The sequence below is a fragment of the Hippocampus zosterae genome, chromosome 14 (genome assembly GCF_025434085.1).
Source record: "Hippocampus zosterae strain Florida chromosome 14, ASM2543408v3, whole genome shotgun sequence".
Taxonomy (NCBI): domain Eukaryota; kingdom Metazoa; phylum Chordata; class Actinopteri; order Syngnathiformes; family Syngnathidae; genus Hippocampus; species Hippocampus zosterae.
The window spans coordinates 8,482,968-8,502,352 of record NC_067464.1 but is presented as its reverse complement, the minus strand read 5'-3'; the positions used below and the strand labels follow the sequence as shown (position 1 = coordinate 8,502,352).

Sequence of the window (19,385 nt, the reverse complement as noted above, 5' to 3'; positions counted from 1 at the left end):
GCATGGTGACAAGTGGGTGACAGGGCTGAGAATGACTGTCAAGTGTCATCTGTTGCAACGGATTATTTTTATTGTCCCACTGCCGAGGAACTCTTTCAACAAGATAACATATTTTCACAACATATTTCTAAAATAAACCCAAACAGAGATGAACCCACATACTTTTACAGGACAAAATGTAGGTTACAACAAACATGTACCACCCAAGAAATTCGAGTGAATTTTTTTAAGGCAACGTGAAAGCCACAGTCCCACTGGAGGATAAAATAAATCAAACGCTGAATTAAGTTGAATTAAAACATAAAACAAAAAATGTGTTCAATTGCGGAACGTATCTTAGTTGTTGAGGAGGATGAGCGGATGCAGCTCAAAGAGATGTCCTCTTGGTTTTCCAGTTCCAGCCTCGGTGACGTCCATCTTGAGTGAAGGCTCAACCTGTCGAAACAGAGCACGCAAAGCACGAATAGAGCAAGACAACAGGCTAAACAATCCATCTCAAAAGTTAAATGAATACGTCATGGCCACAATACCTGGTTCCATTTCCCTGCTTTATCAAAGTACACTGAAGCGACATTTTCCCTTGGAGGAGACTTTGTGAACAATCTGTAGAAAACATAATCAATCTCTATTTTCATTCAAATAAGCTTCTAACAAGTCTGCAGGAATGTGGGTGTAACCTAATGAGACGTTCACGACAGTCCTCCTGGAACTTCGCGATCTTGTCAGACGGCAAGTGCACGGTGCCCCTCGGCCCTTCACACACCAGGTGGTTGATTGCCACTCGCAAAGCATTTATCTGAAGACAAAGCAGTCAGAGAGCTGACAAGGGGACACCACTGTAGAAGGTTTCTATAGTACGAACATAATCACTACCTCTTGCAAGTAAGATTCAAGTCCGTAAATTTTTTTTAATTTCATCTATCACGGCTGTCAGGGTTACACTGAGGGATGTGTACCAAGCATACAACAAGCATTTTATACCTTTCTCTCTATATATAGTAGCCTTACATGACTCCATCCATCCCCAGTGCTATCTGCACAACTGTAATAATAATGATGATAATAATAATTACTATTATTAGACTACACCGGAGGAGCAAAACTTTTTCTGTGTGCCAACAAAAACTGAGCATTGTTGCCTTTGCAAAGGCAGATTTTTTGATACAGATTTTGAATTGGATTTCATTACATAGGCCTCATAAATCTTTGCCATTACCTCAGTGATGTCTTCAAAATCAAACTTGACATCAAAGACCAGTTCAATGTCATGGTCCGGAAGGACGCCTTTTTGTGTTTCGCTGTTCCAGCCCAAACCACAGAGTGCACCGATGTAGCGAGTTTTCTCTTCGTTGGTGCTGAAACAAAGAGAGGAAGAAAAAAAACAGGTACAGTAAACCCCCCTCCACGCGGGTTTCAGGGTTTGTGACCCAGCTATTTTGTGGAAATCTTTTTGTCAGTTAATAGCGCTTACGTCATTCCGAATCTACTATATCCTGGGTGTAATTCTTTTCTAACCCACTAGATGGTGGCACATAACTCATATATACAAAAGAGAAAAATTTACAGCAGTGTTTTTCACTAGATACTGACGATAAGCTTGCGTTACTACAACCAGTGTAACCAAAGACACATTTGGATGCAGTTTTTATGGATAACATTTTGCTTCTGACCACCACAGGTACATAAATGGTATGAAAACATGCAGAGGGAGTATTTCACTATGATTTTTCTGGGTTGTGGCTTTCACCCATTGCAGGGGTGGTGTGGAACGTAACCGCCGCAATGGAGGGCGATCACAGATATATTGCTGTCTGTGTCATGGTTATGTCCATGTGACACTAACCGTAATTCCATAATGGGGGTGAAGAGCATGGTAACAATGGCAGGGAGTCCAGGTATGTCTGGCATTAGTGAGGTGTCCTTTGGAAGAATGTTGCCTGCAACACAACACTGCAATTACTTTCTTAAACAAAAGGCAGTTTTAAAGCCATGACGTACACATTTGCATCCCGTACATTATTTAGGTGGCATGATGTACATTTCTTGCCAAAGGAGGTATGAAAGTTTAAAAAAAAAAATTTGGGGGCGATAATTTTAGTTCATCTATAGTCATGAAGCGCCTTACTCAAGGATGAAACTTCACATTCAATCTGCCATATGATCTGGTGGTCGAACAGTGTTTCCCAAACATTAGTCGGCTGAGGCACGTATTTTACATGAGAAAAAAAAAATTGTACCGTGCGTCTTCAAGTGGATAAGGATTTAATTCCTCTGTCTGTCGCTACAAGTCACTCGCATTAACATCCATCCATTCATTGATTTTCTAATCCGCTTATCCTCACAAGGGTCGGGGGTTTGCTGGAGCCTATCCCAGCTGTCTTCGGGCAGTAGGCGGGGGACACCCTGAACTGGTTGCCAGCCAATGGCAGGGCACACATAGACGAACAATGCGCTCACACTCACACTTAGGGACAAGTTAGAGTGTTCCATTCACCTGCCATGCATGTTTTTGGAATGAGGGAGGAAACGGGAGTACCCGGAGAAATTCCACACAGGTATGGGAAGAACATGCACCCAGAAAGGCCGGAGTCAAAATCCAACCCTGCATCTCTGCACAGTGAGGTCGACGTGCTAACCAGTCACCCACCATGCCGCCACTCGCATAAAGAAAGATAATTTTCAATTTGTTGTAACCAAATGATTTTCAGTCAAATTAATTGAAACTAGATAATTTCACGCATCACACATGCTAATCTCTAATAGCATGCAAAAGTTCATGGCAAACTGTTTGGGAATAACTGATCACCGTCACTGTATTTTTGAGGCATGCTTGCAGTTCCCTGGCACCTGAAGAATTGATGAACACACTCCCCGCCACCAGCATTCTCTGGTGCTTGTAGTGAGGATTTTCATTCACAGCCATGGTATTGATGCTGTATTGATCTATGTACACGTGCCTGGGGAAAAGACACAATGCATTGATGAGCAAAGGCAAAGACCTCTTGACTATCAGTAGTATTGTGCCCAGCGATATGAGCGACTTACTTGATGTACGCATCATGGAACAAGCAGTGGAATTGGATTTTATAAGGACTGCTTGGTCCATGCAAACGAACCTGTGTACATCATCATCCAATCGGAGAACAGTATTACAGCATTATAAACAATAAATAACTTGGAAAACTGACCCAACTTGCAAACCCAAAACCCTAATCCTACTTGCAAACCCTCACCCAAATTGCACGACACCAAATCAGTGGCAACTGCTCTCTCTAACATTCCAAATAAACTCATGGTTCTACATGTTTTCCTTTCTTTTTTTCAGCACATTCCGTGATACATATACAAGACAACTCAAAATGTGTACTGGTCCATCTCAAACTCGTTTTTTTCATGTACCGGTAATTATTTTTTAACTGAAACTCTGGGGGGGGGGGTTGCATTAAAATGATCAAATACATGAACTATAGCCATGGAACTGACTTAATAAAATAAATGTTATGACATTTTAGTTTTAGTTGCCCTTTAATCATACTGTATCTTGCCTTTGTCCTGGAATAAGGCGGGCAGCTCTTGGAAAACTGGGAGAGGAGGCAGTCGATGAGCTGCTTCTCCTCTTTCTTGCGATCCGTCCAGGAGTTGCTGGCAGCATTGGGGACATACATGCCTGTTTCGATGTCTTTGTACAGAGAAACCAGCACCTCATGGTTTTGCTGCAGGGCAAAGATGACCCATGAAGAATAAAATGTATATAAAAATCCATTTAGCCTCTAAAACATACCGAGAAGACATCCTTCAAACTGGAGAAGTTTGCTCGTAAGGACTGAGTCAAAATACCGGTACTGTTGATACTGTTGTAGAGGTCCCACTGGCCGTTACAGGAATAATTTGAATGTAGTGATATCACACTGAGCCGCAGAAAGCAGAGAAAGTTGTGCAACAAAAATATTAAGTTAAGAGTACCATCATTTTGTTGATGCAAAAGTAATGTCGGATTTAAATTTGTTTGTGTTTTTTAGTATTTATTACTTTTTTACCTTGTTCAACTTATTTTTGTCAACATTGTGGGTTTTTAACAGGAGTACCAATCATTTTGTCCATGTGTGAATATATTTCAGTGAACAAGCACCACATTATTTTATTAATCATGTTGTTTGAATGAATAGAAAGCAATATGTGCTTTCTAGTTGACTTCTAATTGACGGGTTACCTTGGAGTCAAAGCTTTCTTCAGCATGGATGGCGTGGCCCTCTTCCACAAAGATGTCGACTATGCTTCTGTTTGTGGTATCACTGCTGATGAGCAGCTGCACACGCATCACATTGTGGAGAACAGAGTACAGCGACACAATGACAGAGTGGCCTTTCACCAGTGCCATGAATCGATGACGGGCACGGCTGCTCCAGCGGTTGCCAAATATGATGGACTCTGCTGACGGACGCATTTCAATCACTTTAAACTCCCGAGCCTTGGAAAAGGAGAAGTGCATTTGTCTGTTAATTGACACAATAGAAAGTGAGAAGGAGTTGAGTGGAAAATCAAACTGTTGGTACCTGGAAGGGGTGAGACTGGAGGTCAGATGGGAGCTCCCTCAGGCTGTTGCACTGGACAGACACTGTGTTACCAAAGTCCAAGAAGAACACCTGCAGAATAAAAACATCCTTTGCTTGGGTATAATTTCATGTGGAGCGTGTAAAAGATTGATTTGACTACTTCACGGATTAGCATGATAAACTGTATATTACATGACCACAATCTAAAATAAGTCAACTTAAAACGATATAAGTGTGATATGATGAGGCGAGCCATAAATCCATTTTCTATGCCACTTATACTCATTAAGGTCACTGGTGAGCGGTCACCAACCAACCGCATGGCACACATAGACAGACAAGCATTCTTTCGTAGCCACATTCACGCCTGTAGACAATTTGTACAATTCAATGAACCTAAGATGCATGCTTTTGAAATGGGAGCGGAAGCCTGTGTGGGCACGGAGGGTGCAATGCCACTCGGCCACTGCCTGAGGAGAAAATATCACCCGCAGCCACCTCCACTGTGTCTCCACAGATGTGCAGGATCTTGGCCCGGTAGTAGAGGCCCTGTCCATCTCCATCGGAGTAAGGTGCCAGGCAAAGAAAATTGGGATAGAGCGACACAGTCACAGGCTCAAGGGTGCGCATGTTGATCTCTCCTGTCAATTGCCGCTGCTTCTCCAAACTGGCTTCATCTGCCTGGAATCCCCAGAAATGACCCACGTCCACCACCTGCAGCAAACGCATCAATGTATTGAGACAACGCAGCGTGGTTGAAATATCAGGATTAGGTAGAATGCAGACCGTTGTGATGTTCACCACAAAAAAGAGGTTGGGAGGCAGTTTGTCTGGGTCAAGGGTACTGCTCACCACTCCCACTGGAAGGACTGACTGGCTTTGTAAGTCAACATTCACCCTACACAGCAGCATCACACAAACTGTGTCAATATGCTGTTACTTGCACAAAATGTCTGTTGTAAAACTGCCAAACATGCATTGCTTTTGTTATAATCACAATTTCATCAATACAAAGAGGTTATTTCCTCAAAGGTGCAGTATGGTACATTTGAGGAGAGGTTATTTCCTCAAACACATGAACAGAACTATACCGTGCATATTTCAAATGAGCTATTTGTCGGCCCCCGGCACAGGCTTCTATTTGTTCTGTTGAGTAGATGGAAAGCTCCAGGGCAGGTTTCTGCTGGTTCAGGAGGAGGGCGAGTGAGACCTCAGGCAGGGTTTCAGAGTCCTGTGATGTCTTGTAGAATTCCACATATGCTCTGCGCACACGAAAAATACACAATATCTGTCGTGATAGTTTTGGCTCGTCTGCATGAGGAAGAAATGTTATAGTTCACTACCTGGAGCTCTCAAAGGCAATGGCTTTGACCTGTCCACATTGGCGGAAGAGAGACAGCAGCTGCTTGTAATAAAGAAAACTGTAGGCGGGGAGGTTTCTCATCTGGGAAGGACATGTCTTGGTATTAACCTTATGTAACATACAGCACATTCAGCTAAACTTTGCTGTATCAGAGACTGTAATTGCTGGGGAAAAAACAACTAACTCACATTTAAAAAATATCACAACAGTAAAACACCCGTCTCTATGATAGACCATGCTTTCATAATAACCTGAGTACCGAGGTGATTTCCCCGAACTTGAGAACTGTGATCGATGTAATCCAGAACAATTGTCAATTATATGCAGATTTTGACAATTTACAGGTCCGCCCATTTCCTTTATTACAAATTGATTATCTGAGAATGAACGGCAATCATCTGTGTTGAAGTCATCTGTTTTATATGAAAACTGGAACAGATCCAGTTTGTCATTCACAAATGTTTGTAAATGGTATATCAGGGGTTTCATCTCGAGCCTTTGTGATAACTGAGGTTCATGCTATAAGTATGAAACCTTTTTTTTTCTTCTATATTTCTGCTGTGTTTGCCTTGGGCCGCAAATTACCAGCAATGACCCTCGCCTGAGCCAGCGACGTCACCAGTCAACTCGCATACCCAAGTGTGATTTGTGGCTTGTGCATCGGTAAATAAAGCAACAAATATCCATGAGAATGTGTGAATAGCACGACACATTGACCACTGACACTTCATACATTAATAGCTGGAATATTGGTCTGCTCAAGAAGTAAATAATAGTTGATTACCTACCATGACTGTTGTGTTCGGGTTGAAGCCACTCAACTCTCTGGAAGCCAGATCATCATCAATCTCTCCCTGTACAAAGTAGTTAGGGTAGTAGGCACCAGCAATGACTACCTGTGGAAGAGAGGTCCGTGAATAAGTGAAAGCTTTTACACCAGACAGTAAGGGTCATACTCTATCATTTGTGTGCAGGTCTGGACCCCCGCAGACCTTCGATGTACGCGCATTCCCTCGTAATGACTTCTGGCCTACCTTGTGTACATTAGCGGCTCATGTGAGCGCAATCACCAAGAAGGCCTGACTCACTGAAGTTTGAGGTCGATTTTAAATCATGGAGCTTTCGTGTGACTTAAGTGTGCCATGGAAATGTATTTGGAAAATGTAACACACTATAAATCTGGAATGAACTTCCATAACGGATATTTCTTCACCATCGTCATCCAACATACTCCTTTTAAGGAGCATGTCTGTTTTGCCTTTGGTTTTTTCCAATTCTGGATGGAATAAATACCATAAAAGAAATTTAATCAGAATACTGTGCTTATGACTGAATGTATGTTTGGAGGTTTATCAATAGAAAAAAGGTGAGTCTGCCATGTATCTAAATATTTGTTTATTTATATTTAAAATCAGCAGTGCCACAGACCGCAGCGCGTCACGTAAAACGTATAACCAACAAATGATTCAGAATCTAACTCACCATTGAGCCGTTAATTACTTGTAACACTAAGCAGCTCCTCGCAGGTAGAAAGAAAGTTGGCACTGGTATTTTTTTAGCATATGATACTTTGACGTTCAAAGAATGTGTTGAAAGGGCCAACCAGGCAAAAAGGTGTATAAATGACGGGAGAATGAATTGACGGGAGAATGCATGTAACCACTTCCGTACAGGGGAGAATACAGGCCCAAGCGATCAAATTCATCACAAACCTGAAGAATGAACTTCTGTGTGTGGATGCTTTTGTAGTCTGAGGGTTGGGTATTTTCTGGCACACACATGTTGAACTGTTTCACACGTTCTTTCAGATCTAAATACAATTCTGCAACCTGGATAGAGAGAGAATGGCCAATTTGTTGAGACTTACAGCTTATCCCATCAAAGGTTGCAACAGGGAAACTCTCACGTGATTTACCACAGTTTTTATGCATGCCAGCAAACAAAACGTATTAGAATTCATTTTAGGTATTAAAAAGGGTCTTTAAATGATTAATCGATTATCAAAATATGTGATTAATTTGATAATCGATTAGTTGTCACTTGATCAATTAATTCTGAAATGCCTGTCTCTGTTACGGCCAGTTGCTGGCAACTGTGATGTCGCAGCACTCTGCCTTGTACGTCGGGATAAGATTACACTCCGAAGAAGTGAATCCTTTCAAAAAGGTACCTCTCGGATCCTCTTGACCTGAATGAAGTTCTCTTTGCCCCAAACCAGTTCATCCTAAGATCGAGAAAAACAGACAGTTTTCTTAATGTTTTTACAAGTCTGCATAGTCAAGGACACCTTGTCATCACAGTATGTGAACAAAGGATAACTTCTGACAACTGTTCCATAGTTATACAATGGAGAAAACAGGTGACCTCAGTTAAAATAAAAAAATCGACAATGATAGATGTTGGTTCATGTTCAGTTGTTTCGGGCACCTTCATGCTTCTCAGCTGTCCTTGCTTTTTGAAGGAGAGCCATGCCTAACAACAGGGAAGGAAAGTGAAAAGAGTTGCACTGAGCAAATCCCTTAAAATATGTTTTTTTTGCAGGTGGGGGGTTGGGGGGGCTTAGCATTACCTTAAAGGTGTTGACAGATGCAATGGAATCACTTTGGCTGCCTTGGGCAAATGCCATCTTGCTCCTAGAAAGCAAATATTCAGAAGACAAAATATTAAATTCAGGCTCAATCTGTGGCGGAAGGAATGTTTTTCAGATTTAAAAGAAAAAATAAAGTGAAGTGACACTAAGATTTCTATCTGATTTCTTATTATGTGGTCATTTGTTTGGGGCTATTTGGCTGCCTGAACATTTCAAACCTTTTGGTGGAAATGGAAACGTGGTTTCGCCTTATGTGGACAAAAGTGTGATCAGAAAGGGTTAACCTGCATGTATGAATTAGACCGGGGGTCGACAACCCTTTCTACACAAAAAAATATTTCGACCCGTTTTCCACAGAAAAGACAACACCGGGAGCTGCAAATACTTTATCACATCTAAAAAGACAATGTTAGCTTGTAAAACAGTGCGTTTCTTATGAAATCTTTCATATGTTCTCCTTCTGTGAACGGATTCTCATAAGATAAGATATCCTTTATTCGTCCCACAATGGGGAAATTTACAGCCTCCAGCAGCAAGAATGTATGTAGAAAGAAGAAAGGAGAAAGTGAAAAGAAAAACAACAAACATCTTTCAATTAAATACAATAAATCTGGCTATTTCCAGATCGACCACAAAACTTGCATAGGTAGAAGAAGGCGAACGCTGATCACCGAAATTGCACACGGTCTGAAGAAATAAGTTGTGGTGTTGGGAGACAAAATAACAAGGCCAGAGTGTAGCCAAACACTATTTTCTTAACAAGCTATTAACAGCACAACACGAGTTCGTACAACTCACGATAGTCGCCATTACAGAATTCCTCTCCTTCCTTTTTCATCCCGACAGTATTTTTATAGCAACACTGTCACCTAGCGTACAGTCAGAGAACATAACAGAAGTGATACATGTTTTGGTTTTTGAGACAAATAACATACAATTGGGCACTCATAATTTATTATCTTGAGGCACGCAGAGCCGCAACATTAGGATAAAAGAGCCGTGGGTCGGCGACACCCTGAATTAGACCATCTTCACGAACTTTATTCATTTAGCTGTTTGTTTTGTTTTTGTTTTTTTAAACATACAGGGCAACATAGGGGCACCAAAGACGACGAAAACAGCCTTCGGATGTGACTCACCTGTGACCGGCAAGCTGTTGCATTGAAGGTATGGCAAAGAAACTCTTCATCGAGTTGCAGGCAGCTGAAGATTGAAGTGGTTGTTAATTAATGTAGCTTGTGTAAAAAGTAAGTCAAAAAGCAGACTTACTACTGATAATTGATATCGCTAATACTGTAATGTAGAAAGCCGACCTATGATGAGACACTCATCGAGACAACCGAAGATGTGGCCCAGGACAATCATCTTGCCACGGTAAAGGTCCACAGGTAAGTGGGCCAGCACTCGACCCAGGAATGTCAGCTCACCATCAATTTCATATTCATCATTCTGTTTAGCAGACAGGGCCCCCATCTACAGAACAAAAGAGAATATTATCCCAAGTGGTCAGGACGAATGAAAACCCAAACCTTGACTTGACTTCAATCTTATATGCGTAATACTTTGGATCACAGTGTGCTCACCGTAGTTATTCACCAGCACCCACCTCTTTCAGTTGGAGCACGGTTCTCATAATATCCTTGAGGTTGGGAGGTGAGGGAGCTGTCGAAAGGAGGGATCGAGGGTCTCCCATGCCCAGCAGCTTCACCTTCAACACTATGTTGGACAGTGGGGAAAGCTGAGAGGACACACAGGGGGAATTAAAATGAATACCATGAAGGCGTCATGACTGATTCAATGTAGGCACATACCAACATTTCAGGGATCATGTAGTCTGGGATTTCATTCCGCCAGAAGGCTTTGGTGACTAGGCGGTAGCAGTAGCCCTTGGAAACTCGACCTGCCCTTCCTGGCAGAGTAGAAGGTGAGTGTCAGCGGAAGTGATGACATACTTTGCTGTACAGTATTTGAAATATTTGTGCGGTACCTCTACGTTGGTTGCAGTTGTTCTTTGACGCCCATGTGAGATGCAGAGATTGATAATTGGTTTCTTTGTCACAAATCAGCTGACGGGCCAAGCAGAAATCAATAACTGCACAAAAAGGGAAAAGAGGTATGGAAATTAATTTTATAAAGGAATCCTTGTGGTTGTATCAAAGATAAAGGGAGATTAGATACACATTTTGAGGGTGAGACCAAAGTGGGGAAGAGAAATAAGATAACCTGCCATATTTGACATCGGGTACAGTCACTGAACTTTCTGCAATGTTCGTTGAAAGAATGACCTGAAATGGTTAGAACAACATTAGAATAATTAACTGTCAAGAAATAAGAAGCATGAAACTTTTACCTTCCTGTATCCGGGCACAGGAGACAAGAAAACACCATATTGTTCCTCCATTGTTACAGTGGAGTGGAGGGCAAAAACCTGCAACCTAAAAGGAAAAGGGCATCAAAGCTTCTTAAATTGGGTTAAAGTAAGGTGAACAAACATTCTCTTTTGGACATGTCCAAATTTTTTTTTACACCCTATCGGCCTATCCGGGAGGGTTTATATAAATTGATTAACATTTCTGGCTTTATTTGGTTTTCACGGGACCAATTAGCACATGTTTAATTGGACTGATGTTTTGCACGACAAACTAAGTTTTTTTTTTTTCCCCTTTCCAAATGAGACGGGCAGTGCCCAGTTATTGGTGTGTGGGATAAGAACACTGGCTGGGCAGGTAGAATTCCGAAGAGAAGGCAATTAGCGCCAGTTAGAATAAGTGTATGGAGCAGGTGCGCTCAGGTACAAGCGTGAGTGCCAACTGTTTGCTGCTGAAAAGGGATGGAATAAAGCCCCGGGTGAATGAGCAAGCAATCCGACATTCTGTTCTTTCCTCTCTATTTCACCATTGTGGTTGAAGTCAGTGGACTGAGAATATGTTTTAATCTAACTTTGACCAATCAGATGCAACCTTAAAAAGCGCATCACTATCACATTTGGAGAACGGTATCTAGAGGCATCACTAAAACTAAACTTAATTAGATAAGAATGCATTTATATTTTCCAGTATGAAACAAATTATTTCTTTCATTAGATAAGAAATTTGTCGTGGTCACGGAGACGGCCGGTCAGAGTTTGTGGGCGGACCTGATGTGGCCCATGGGTCGTACTTAGCCATGGTCTGGGTTGACAAGACAAAAAGGTCTTGAAAGACCATTAATTTGGTGCACGTGATCATCTCAAAAAGTGATTAACTTGTAGAACATAAAATGAAATTAGAACATAATACTTCATTTGACCATGTAAAAAAAAAAAGACCTCTTGTGGACCAGCGTGGACAGGGCTTGTTGCATATATCTTATCTCATATAGTCCAGGGAGGAAAACAAGGACGCTGCCCCTCTCCGAGAGGTTCCCACAGCCTTCTGTTACTGCATCACTGTTAACACACAAACAGACTCCACCACTTAATTTGTTATATAATGCTACCAAAATGCAGTTTGTAATGCTTGCACAAAGAGTCTTCACCTGCTCCTATCACCCTCCATTTTGTCAAAGCTCTCAATGAGGCAGATAGCAAGTTTGTACATCGCAGTTGAGATGTAAGCATCATCTAAATGTACTGAATCCAGCTGGGAAGGACAAACATGAAAACATGATAGGAAACAATATCCACTAAAAGCAGCAGCAAATAACTCATTATGTACTGTACATTATATTGACAGATGTCCTGAAGGTCATCCAGGTAAAAGTCCTCAATGGTATAAGGTGCACCCTCCACCTCAAACACATAGGCTGGACTTATCTTTCCACGAACAAGGGTGCTGAAATACTCTGCAAATTGTCTGCAGTTAATGGTGGCTGACATGAGAATTACCTAGGACAACATGGCTACTGTTAAGGAACACTCAATCAGGACAGAATACCACAGACGTCTTTTTTTTTACCTTCACATAACGAGAGTTGCTGTTAAGAAGTCTCTTCACAATCAGCAAGACAAAGTCCATCTCCACAGTACGTTCATGAACCTTGAGCAAGTGTTATTTGTCCAAATTAAATGTAGTCAACCGATATTTTCAAAGATTCTACTCATTTCAATTTTGAAACGCTACGTTTATGCACCTCATCAATAAAAATATGTGAGTACTCTGTGAGGGTCTTGGCAACAACCAGTTTTTCCAGCAGCACTCCTGTTGTCATGTAGATTAGCCGGGTGTGCTCAGTAGCCATCTTCTCCAGTCCAACCTAAAATGAAAATATGAAATCACAGACATTGCTTATCAATAAGGTTTCATTCAACTTCCTCAACAGCAGCTATAGACACAATGGCTGTGCCCAAGTGTGCAATTTATTCCATATATTCCTGTACTGCACTATTAAAGGGGTACGCCATTTTGTGGGGGTGTCCGAATGTTGAAAAGAAAAAAAAAAGAATGCACGGCACTCAAAATTGCCCACAATGCACATGGAAAAATAGTGACCAACGATGGTCACTCAACAAGTTTATATTGATCACAATGCAGGTAAAAATGGTCATGATCCAAGCGCAAATAGCAAAGCAATACAGTAAAACACTGCACAGAAATATGGAATCAACAAACAGAATGAAGGGACTATTATATAATACGGCACTATGGGATATCTATAATAAATAATTCCTATATCATAGATTGTGGCGTTAATTTAACCAGGCGTACAGTACATACGCCAGCCCAAAGTGACGCACAGAGGAAACTTTTGTGCTCGGCACACAAACTGGGATGAAATAAATGTCAGAGTGACTTGAGAACAAATCCACCGCTGCAGGGAAAGAGTGCTTTCCATTCAAGAAAAAGCATGACTTGAACCAAACAAAAAAAGGAAGGAATGGAGGGAAAACTCCTTCAAGCCAAATTATTTTGTTGGAGGAGTGCACAAATTGAACATTCGTGTCTTGAGATCACGATGCCTAGTGGCAGCACTGTAGAATTTGGGCACCCAGGCAGCCTAATTTCTCAAAGGTACATCTACAAAAATAAAATAAAATGGATGCACCGGTACAATCAACCTTTTGAGGGAAGGGGCGAGGAAGTCTGTGTGTGTGCATTTGGAGAAGCGTGTGCTTCAGTCAGATAAGGCTAAGACCAAAACTTCAAGTCAAACATGTGGGTTGCGCCTATGTTTTGTGTTGGTGCACTGGAGAAAAAAAAATAAAAACTAAAAAAATCAGGTGCACTAGTAAAAAACGTAGTTCTCCAGCCCTGAGTGGAATCATTCCCCCTTGTAGATCAGATTATAGCAGAAAAAAGTCTCTATAAAAGCTGAACCAACCTGATATCCAACTATACTCCCGCAGGTACAGTTTCTCTGACTGGCAACCCAGCGAGCAATACTGGTAGCACCAATTTTGCGTGGTTGCGTGACTGCAATGTTGCAAGGGGCATTTTTGTCATTGTAGTGGTCCAGAATGTATTGTGGCAGCTGGGTGGTCTTGCCACTGCCTGTGGCTCCTCGAATAATCACGACAGAGTTGTTTTCTATCAGAGAAATCAGCTGGAGGGGCACACAAGCATGCACACACAAGGCTTCAGTAGACTCAATTGAAAAAGTCATATTGCAAAGCAAATTGGTGCGCTTATTCTGGAAATGCCAGGCCACTAAAGAAATTGCAGTATTAAACCAAGGAATTTGAATTGCTGTCGCAAACAACATCTTTTATTCTTTAGCGACGCTTAAATCCAGAGGATAAAAACTGCAAACATGAATGAGGTCACGCATACGCATTCACGCACGCACGAGCAGCAGCTCTGTGCTATCAGAAAATGGACTTTTACCTCCTGTCTGCTTTTGGTAATGGGGAAGGTGGGATACTTGGAGCTTGCAAGTGGAGCACGGCTGCTTCCTAAGGATTCAGAAACTAGAGCAGGGCACTTGTTATTACTTATGCTGAAGTGAAAAAAATGGCGCATTGAATAATGTGAATTGACAACTGCATTGAAATTTTCATACTCACTTGACCGGTCATCTTTTGTCTTGTTCACACTTTCCAAGTCGTCTTCATCAGGAACTTTTACTGGGCTGCTACAAAACATTTAAGACAATGTCATCTTTACAGACTTTCACTTTAGTTTCTTAGGGTACACTCACATACTGGAAATCTGCCATGTTCAGAAGCACTTGGCAGTTACCTGTAATTGTGATTATAATTGCACAAGTCAAATGATGGATGCTTGAGCATTATTGTCGACAGCCGAGGGAGTGAATATACTAGATATATTATTTTCTGTATTTATTTTCTGTCATACTTTACTTCTGTCATAGCTCATGGATTCTTCGATCACGTTACCATAACTTGAATAAATGTAGAAATTACATTATCAGACAGCAAATAAGCTTTGATAAGTTTTATGCTGTCATCGTTGCCGAGTTTAGATGCCACATTACCCTAAAGTTAAAAGTCTTGAGTATGAAGAGGCCAATGTTGCATAACCTTGATGTTGGTCCTGAGCAAAATATCGGAAACATTGTGTCGCGAGTGAATCCATGATTAGCATGCCCAGAAAACATGCTTTAGCGTGGCACAGGAATTTAAACGCCATTTAATGCTCCAGCGCACACTTGTGGTCATGACATTTGGGAAGTGACGGAACAAAGCAAAATCACATTGGCATTTAGCACCCCCCCCCCCCCCAGAAAAAAAGAATTGCGCTGTGGGGCAGTTGGACGTGCACCAGTCTACTGTCCACTCCATTGCTGTGTGAAGCAATCCAATAGTAAAAGCCAGCCAACAATCAAAATGCGAAAGATATTCGAAAGATCAGCTGAATCTCTTTGCTTTAGCCAGAGCTGTGGCCTTTGCCCTCACTTGCCCCAAGCAAGGGGAGGTACAAATCCTGATGGTACCACAACATGCACACGCCACACATTCGCCCTCTTTCTTTCCTCGCCGGTGCGAGCACAAAGCAGCTGACCGAGCAGAGAAGAAGAAGAAGAGAGGTGACAGCTCTCACAAGCTGCAGTGTGAGTAATTCTCCTGGAAGACTACAAGACAACATTGATGATGGCAAGAACACAACTACAACACAAAGACCAGATACCACCACATAAAAGCTCGGACCGTACTCGACCACCAAAATATGTAATGGACTGATCGAGGAGCTTTTATTCTGCGAGAACTGGTTTGCATCAAGCGTGGTTTGTAAGTGTTGATCTTCCCTTCTTTTTATTGTATGTTGTAAGAAAGCAGTTGTTTTATACATTAAGCCCAACTTTCTAAGTTCTATGTCAATGTTTGAAGCATTCTTTGACTCTGTTGAAGTTCGGTTTAAAAGTATGGCTGTCATTAAAGCATATTTTTAGATTTGACTATTCGATTAATTATTCCATCAATTAATCTGATACAATTTGATTTTGCATTGAAGTCTATTACAGAACCATTTTCAATTATTTATTTGGCATTGTTTAGTGATAACAATCAAATCAAGAACAATATTATCCGAGAGAGACCGACGTTGTACTTAGCAAACATTTCGAAAATGATTCGGTTACTACTCTGTTTTCCAACGTAAAGGCATATGTTTGCTTATGTCTGATTTTTATTAAACAAAATAATAATCAGTCTGCCTTCATAAAAGACTACAGAAATCAGATAATACGTACTGCTGAGAGCCTGAGATTGGGTGGATTTGGACAATTTTAGGTTGGTTAAGTCAAGTGTAAAAAACATTGGCTCTTATATAATCACTGGATTATTAATATAGTTGTTGATTAATTTGATCATTGACGTGTTGCTGATGAATTTTCACACCTCTATTTTGAAAGGATTGACATTCAAGGATGTCTAAACGGTAGAATACTGCGTTTTTTACAAATGACATGACAGGCTAATCCTCTCATATTCTTCAGTGCCTGTGGGCTATCCTTGCCATGCCACTCTTCAGCTGGCCGAAATGGATCCATGACACATCCGCGCAGGCTAAAAACTCATCTCTGAGATGCCCTAGGGACCGACCACAGCACGAGTTGATCCGAGAGCTTCTATGGCATGTGCAGGAGCGCGAGTGCACAGCCAGGGTCCTGGACCTGGAGCACAGGCTTGTCCACAGCACCGTGGATCACCCATGTTTTCAGAGCTACCCAAGATGGAGGACCCTCATCCCCACAACAGAGCTAGACCAACTGGAACTACTGTGCGCTGGCATCCCGCCTGTCCACTCTGCAGCAGTGCTCTCCAGGTGTTTTGTAGACACCATACCATCTTCTCAGATCCTCACATTAGCATGCAGTCAGCAGCACATAGCTTCGCCATCAAAATGAAACCTGACAGCAGGAAAGCGCACACAGGCCAAAGAGCAAGAAGGAAGGCAGAGCTCGCTGCCAACAAAGCCACTGCGTGTTAATATCACACTGTCAGGTCACGTGAATATGAGGTGAAGGTGAAAAATTGCCTTAATGACATGAGAACAGATTCAATAGCATTTCTCTGAGCAATTATCTATGGCAATGTTTGACCCCTAAATTAAAGCCAACATCCAATTGACTTTTTACATTTACATTCAGAAAGCCCGCCGTGTAACAAGCGAGGCAACTGAAATCAACTGAACTGTAACGCGTTGGGCCGAGTTCAGTAAATACTTTTCATGAGTGGCCAACAGTCGGCCACTAGTTTTGCTGCGATTCAAAATCGGAGTCATCGGTCAACAATGTTACAGCAAATTTATCATTTTAAAAAAAGTTTCCACCCAAATTTTGATCCAGTACTCATTGAGCCAATATTTTTGTACAGTTGAAAATTGTCCATTAAAAAATCATTTGCACGGCTGCGTGACTTCGGAGCAGTTCAAATGTCATTCACATGGTACTGTACATCTCATTCGTGCGTTTACACTTCACTCGCATTAGCATTTTTTCCAATACAAATCAAACTTCAATGCGGAAAAGATATAATGACATATTTAGCAGGATATTAACAAACCTACTCTTCAAACCTGTCAACTTAAAGTACGACTTAATGATAAAGTTGAAAGAACTTGAAATTTCAGTAACGACTTGTTGGTTGTGCGATTCCACAGGTTTCGTGAGGTGCTTGCAGCCAGCAAAGTGATGCCATGGGAGCTAGTCTCTGTCTTCAAGTTGGTCCTGAGAGACGTCGACCAAAGGTGTGGTGAAGAGCACAGCCCCTCAGGGAAGGTGAAGGAGTTCCCAAAAATGGGGTTTTGGACAAGCCGCAATAAATTGGAGCATAACATTGTCAAAGCAAGCAGTAGTGATGAAAGGCTCAGGGAGGAGATCCCAACTGTTTCTGGATATGTGGACAGAGTCGTGCGGTACACCAACTGCCTCACGGCAAAAAGGGAGTGGGAACTTCCATATTACTGTCCAGTTCCCATGAGGTCAACGGAGGCATGTAACACACCGAGAGGACGCTGTTGTCAATGAATCCACCATTAATTTGTAATTTATATCTTCAAAGTACAAAATACAAACTGCACTTCATTTCAAATATATGCACGTTGATTCAAGTTGGTTGTATATATTTATACTAAATAAACAGAAAAATAATCATGGCAAAAAAAAAATGACCACCATGTACAGGTACATCAGTGGCAAAAGCTCTATATATGTGCCACTCCAAAGATTCAGTAAATTTGATTTGAAAATCATTTATAAAACTTCCTTTACATCCATTTCAAATATATGCACGTTGATTCAAGTTGGTTGTATATATTTATACTAAATAAACAGAAAAATAATCATGGCAAAAAAAAAAAGCCACCACCATGTACAGGTACATCAGTGGCAAAAGCTCTATATATGTGCCACTCCAAAGATTCAGTAAATTTGATTTGAAAATCATTTATAAAACTTCCTTTACATCCATTTCAAATATATGCACGTTGATTCAAGTTGGTTGTATATATTTATACTAAATAAACAGAAAAATAATCATGGCAAAAAAAAAAAGCCACCACCATGTACAGGTACATCAGTGGCAAAAGCTCTATATATGTGCCACTCCAAAGATTCAGTAAATTTGATTTGAAAATCATTTATAAAACTTCCTTTACATCATAAATTGTACTCTAAAACTTGCACATATTCGTGGCTTGTCGTGTATTTTTGTGTCGCGACTTTCTTTTACTTTTAAGTTGGCGCCCAAACGTGCTGCTCCGTGTACGGCCCCATGTTCGGAGGGGCTACTAGTTTGCCACCAGCTCATAGCTCGACAACGTGACGGCAAAAAGCAGTGTCTGCGATTCATATTTCGTTTTTATTTTTCATGCGTTTGTTACAAAAAACGTGTCACACAATACTGATAAACCAAAACGAGCACACGTGCGGGTGTAAAGGCTAACCGAGCTTGCTATGCTCAAGTTCACCTTTTCGATTCTGAAAAATGATCCTACCTCGTCTCTTTCGACGGCCCAGACAATTTATTTTCGACAGCTTCTTCTGTGAGCTTAATGTTGGCAAACGCGGACCCAGAGATGAACCAATTAGAAATTTGCTCGGCCGTGAATCCCTCCGCCATGGTGCGGCCTGTTGTCTGTCCTAAGTTGTCAGGTGCAATTGGTTACTGTGGCTTTGACTCCAAGTAGCCGCGAGGTGTCGAGGGGCGAACTGGGTGGATGCAAATTAAAAATGGCAGCTACTGTTAGCAATTTCTCCGTGGAAAAGCACGTCGCAAATATTTAGCTGTTTGTTTGGAAACTTTATTTTAGAAGTTACTCGAAGGTTGAAGTGCACGCGTTTCTCTTTTTTTCTGTTGCAGTTAGAAAAAACACACGGCCCATTTGCTAGCTGCAAAGTCATGTTATTTTTCCACATTTCTGAAGTCAAACCACACACCTTTCACTAGTCTGTACTGTATATTAGCATAGATTATAATAATTTTAGGACTTGTGAAAAAGAA

At 41.4% G+C, this 19,385-nt stretch overlaps 2 protein-coding genes across 2 annotated transcripts; one reads left to right on the top strand and one right to left on the bottom strand.

The window, feature by feature from the left end:
• Positions 1 to 48: 48 nt before the first annotated feature.
• Positions 49 to 19,359, bottom strand: tdrd9 (tudor domain containing 9). Its single transcript, XM_052085948.1, has 35 exons — positions 18,880 to 19,359; positions 14,487 to 14,554; positions 14,308 to 14,390; positions 13,805 to 14,026; positions 12,617 to 12,739; positions 12,442 to 12,522; positions 12,207 to 12,371; positions 12,023 to 12,126; positions 11,814 to 11,933; positions 10,857 to 10,941; positions 10,734 to 10,791; positions 10,494 to 10,598; positions 10,318 to 10,415; positions 10,113 to 10,244; positions 9,820 to 9,979; positions 9,646 to 9,709; positions 8,486 to 8,549; positions 8,344 to 8,388; positions 8,087 to 8,140; positions 7,629 to 7,745; positions 6,705 to 6,812; positions 5,897 to 5,997; positions 5,645 to 5,815; positions 5,340 to 5,451; positions 5,052 to 5,267; positions 4,554 to 4,643; positions 4,211 to 4,468; positions 3,546 to 3,713; positions 3,046 to 3,116; positions 2,848 to 2,957; positions 1,844 to 1,937; positions 1,217 to 1,355; positions 678 to 796; positions 531 to 603; positions 49 to 435 (listed from the first exon to the last, which is right to left on the bottom strand). The coding sequence occupies exons 1-35, from the start codon at positions 19,002 to 19,004 to the stop codon at positions 337 to 339; spliced, it is 4,002 nt and encodes a 1,333-aa protein (XP_051941908.1). The 5' UTR covers positions 19,005 to 19,359; the 3' UTR covers positions 49 to 336.
• Positions 15,413 to 18,060, top strand: rd3l (RD3 like). Its single transcript, XM_052085983.1, has 3 exons — positions 15,413 to 15,671; positions 16,379 to 16,707; positions 17,545 to 18,060. Exons 2-3 carry the CDS (start codon positions 16,400 to 16,402, stop codon positions 17,909 to 17,911), a joined length of 675 nt encoding a protein of 224 aa, XP_051941943.1. The 5' UTR covers positions 15,413 to 15,671; positions 16,379 to 16,399; the 3' UTR covers positions 17,912 to 18,060.
• Positions 19,360 to 19,385: the final 26 nt, after the last annotated feature.

Excerpts from the sequence above, each read along its gene's own strand:
- rd3l (XM_052085983.1), top strand. The coding sequence starts at position 16,400 with ATGCCACTCTTCAGCTGGCCGAAATGGATCCATGACACATCCGCGCAG. Across the intron at positions 16,708-17,544 it reads TCTGCAGCAGTGCTCTCCAG|GTTTCGTGAGGTGCTTGCAG; the intron begins GTGTTTTGTAGA and ends GCGATTCCACAG.
- tdrd9 (XM_052085948.1), bottom strand. The coding sequence starts at position 19,004 with ATGGCGGAGGGATTCACGGCCGAGCAAATTTCTAATTGGTTCATCTCT. Across the intron at positions 8,141-8,343 it reads GACAGCTGAGAAGCATGAAG|GATGAACTGGTTTGGGGCAA; the intron begins GTGCCCGAAACA and ends TCTCGATCTTAG. Across the intron at positions 604-677 it reads TGTCGTGAACGTCTCATTAG|ATTGTTCACAAAGTCTCCTC; the intron begins GTTACACCCACA and ends TGTTTTCTACAG.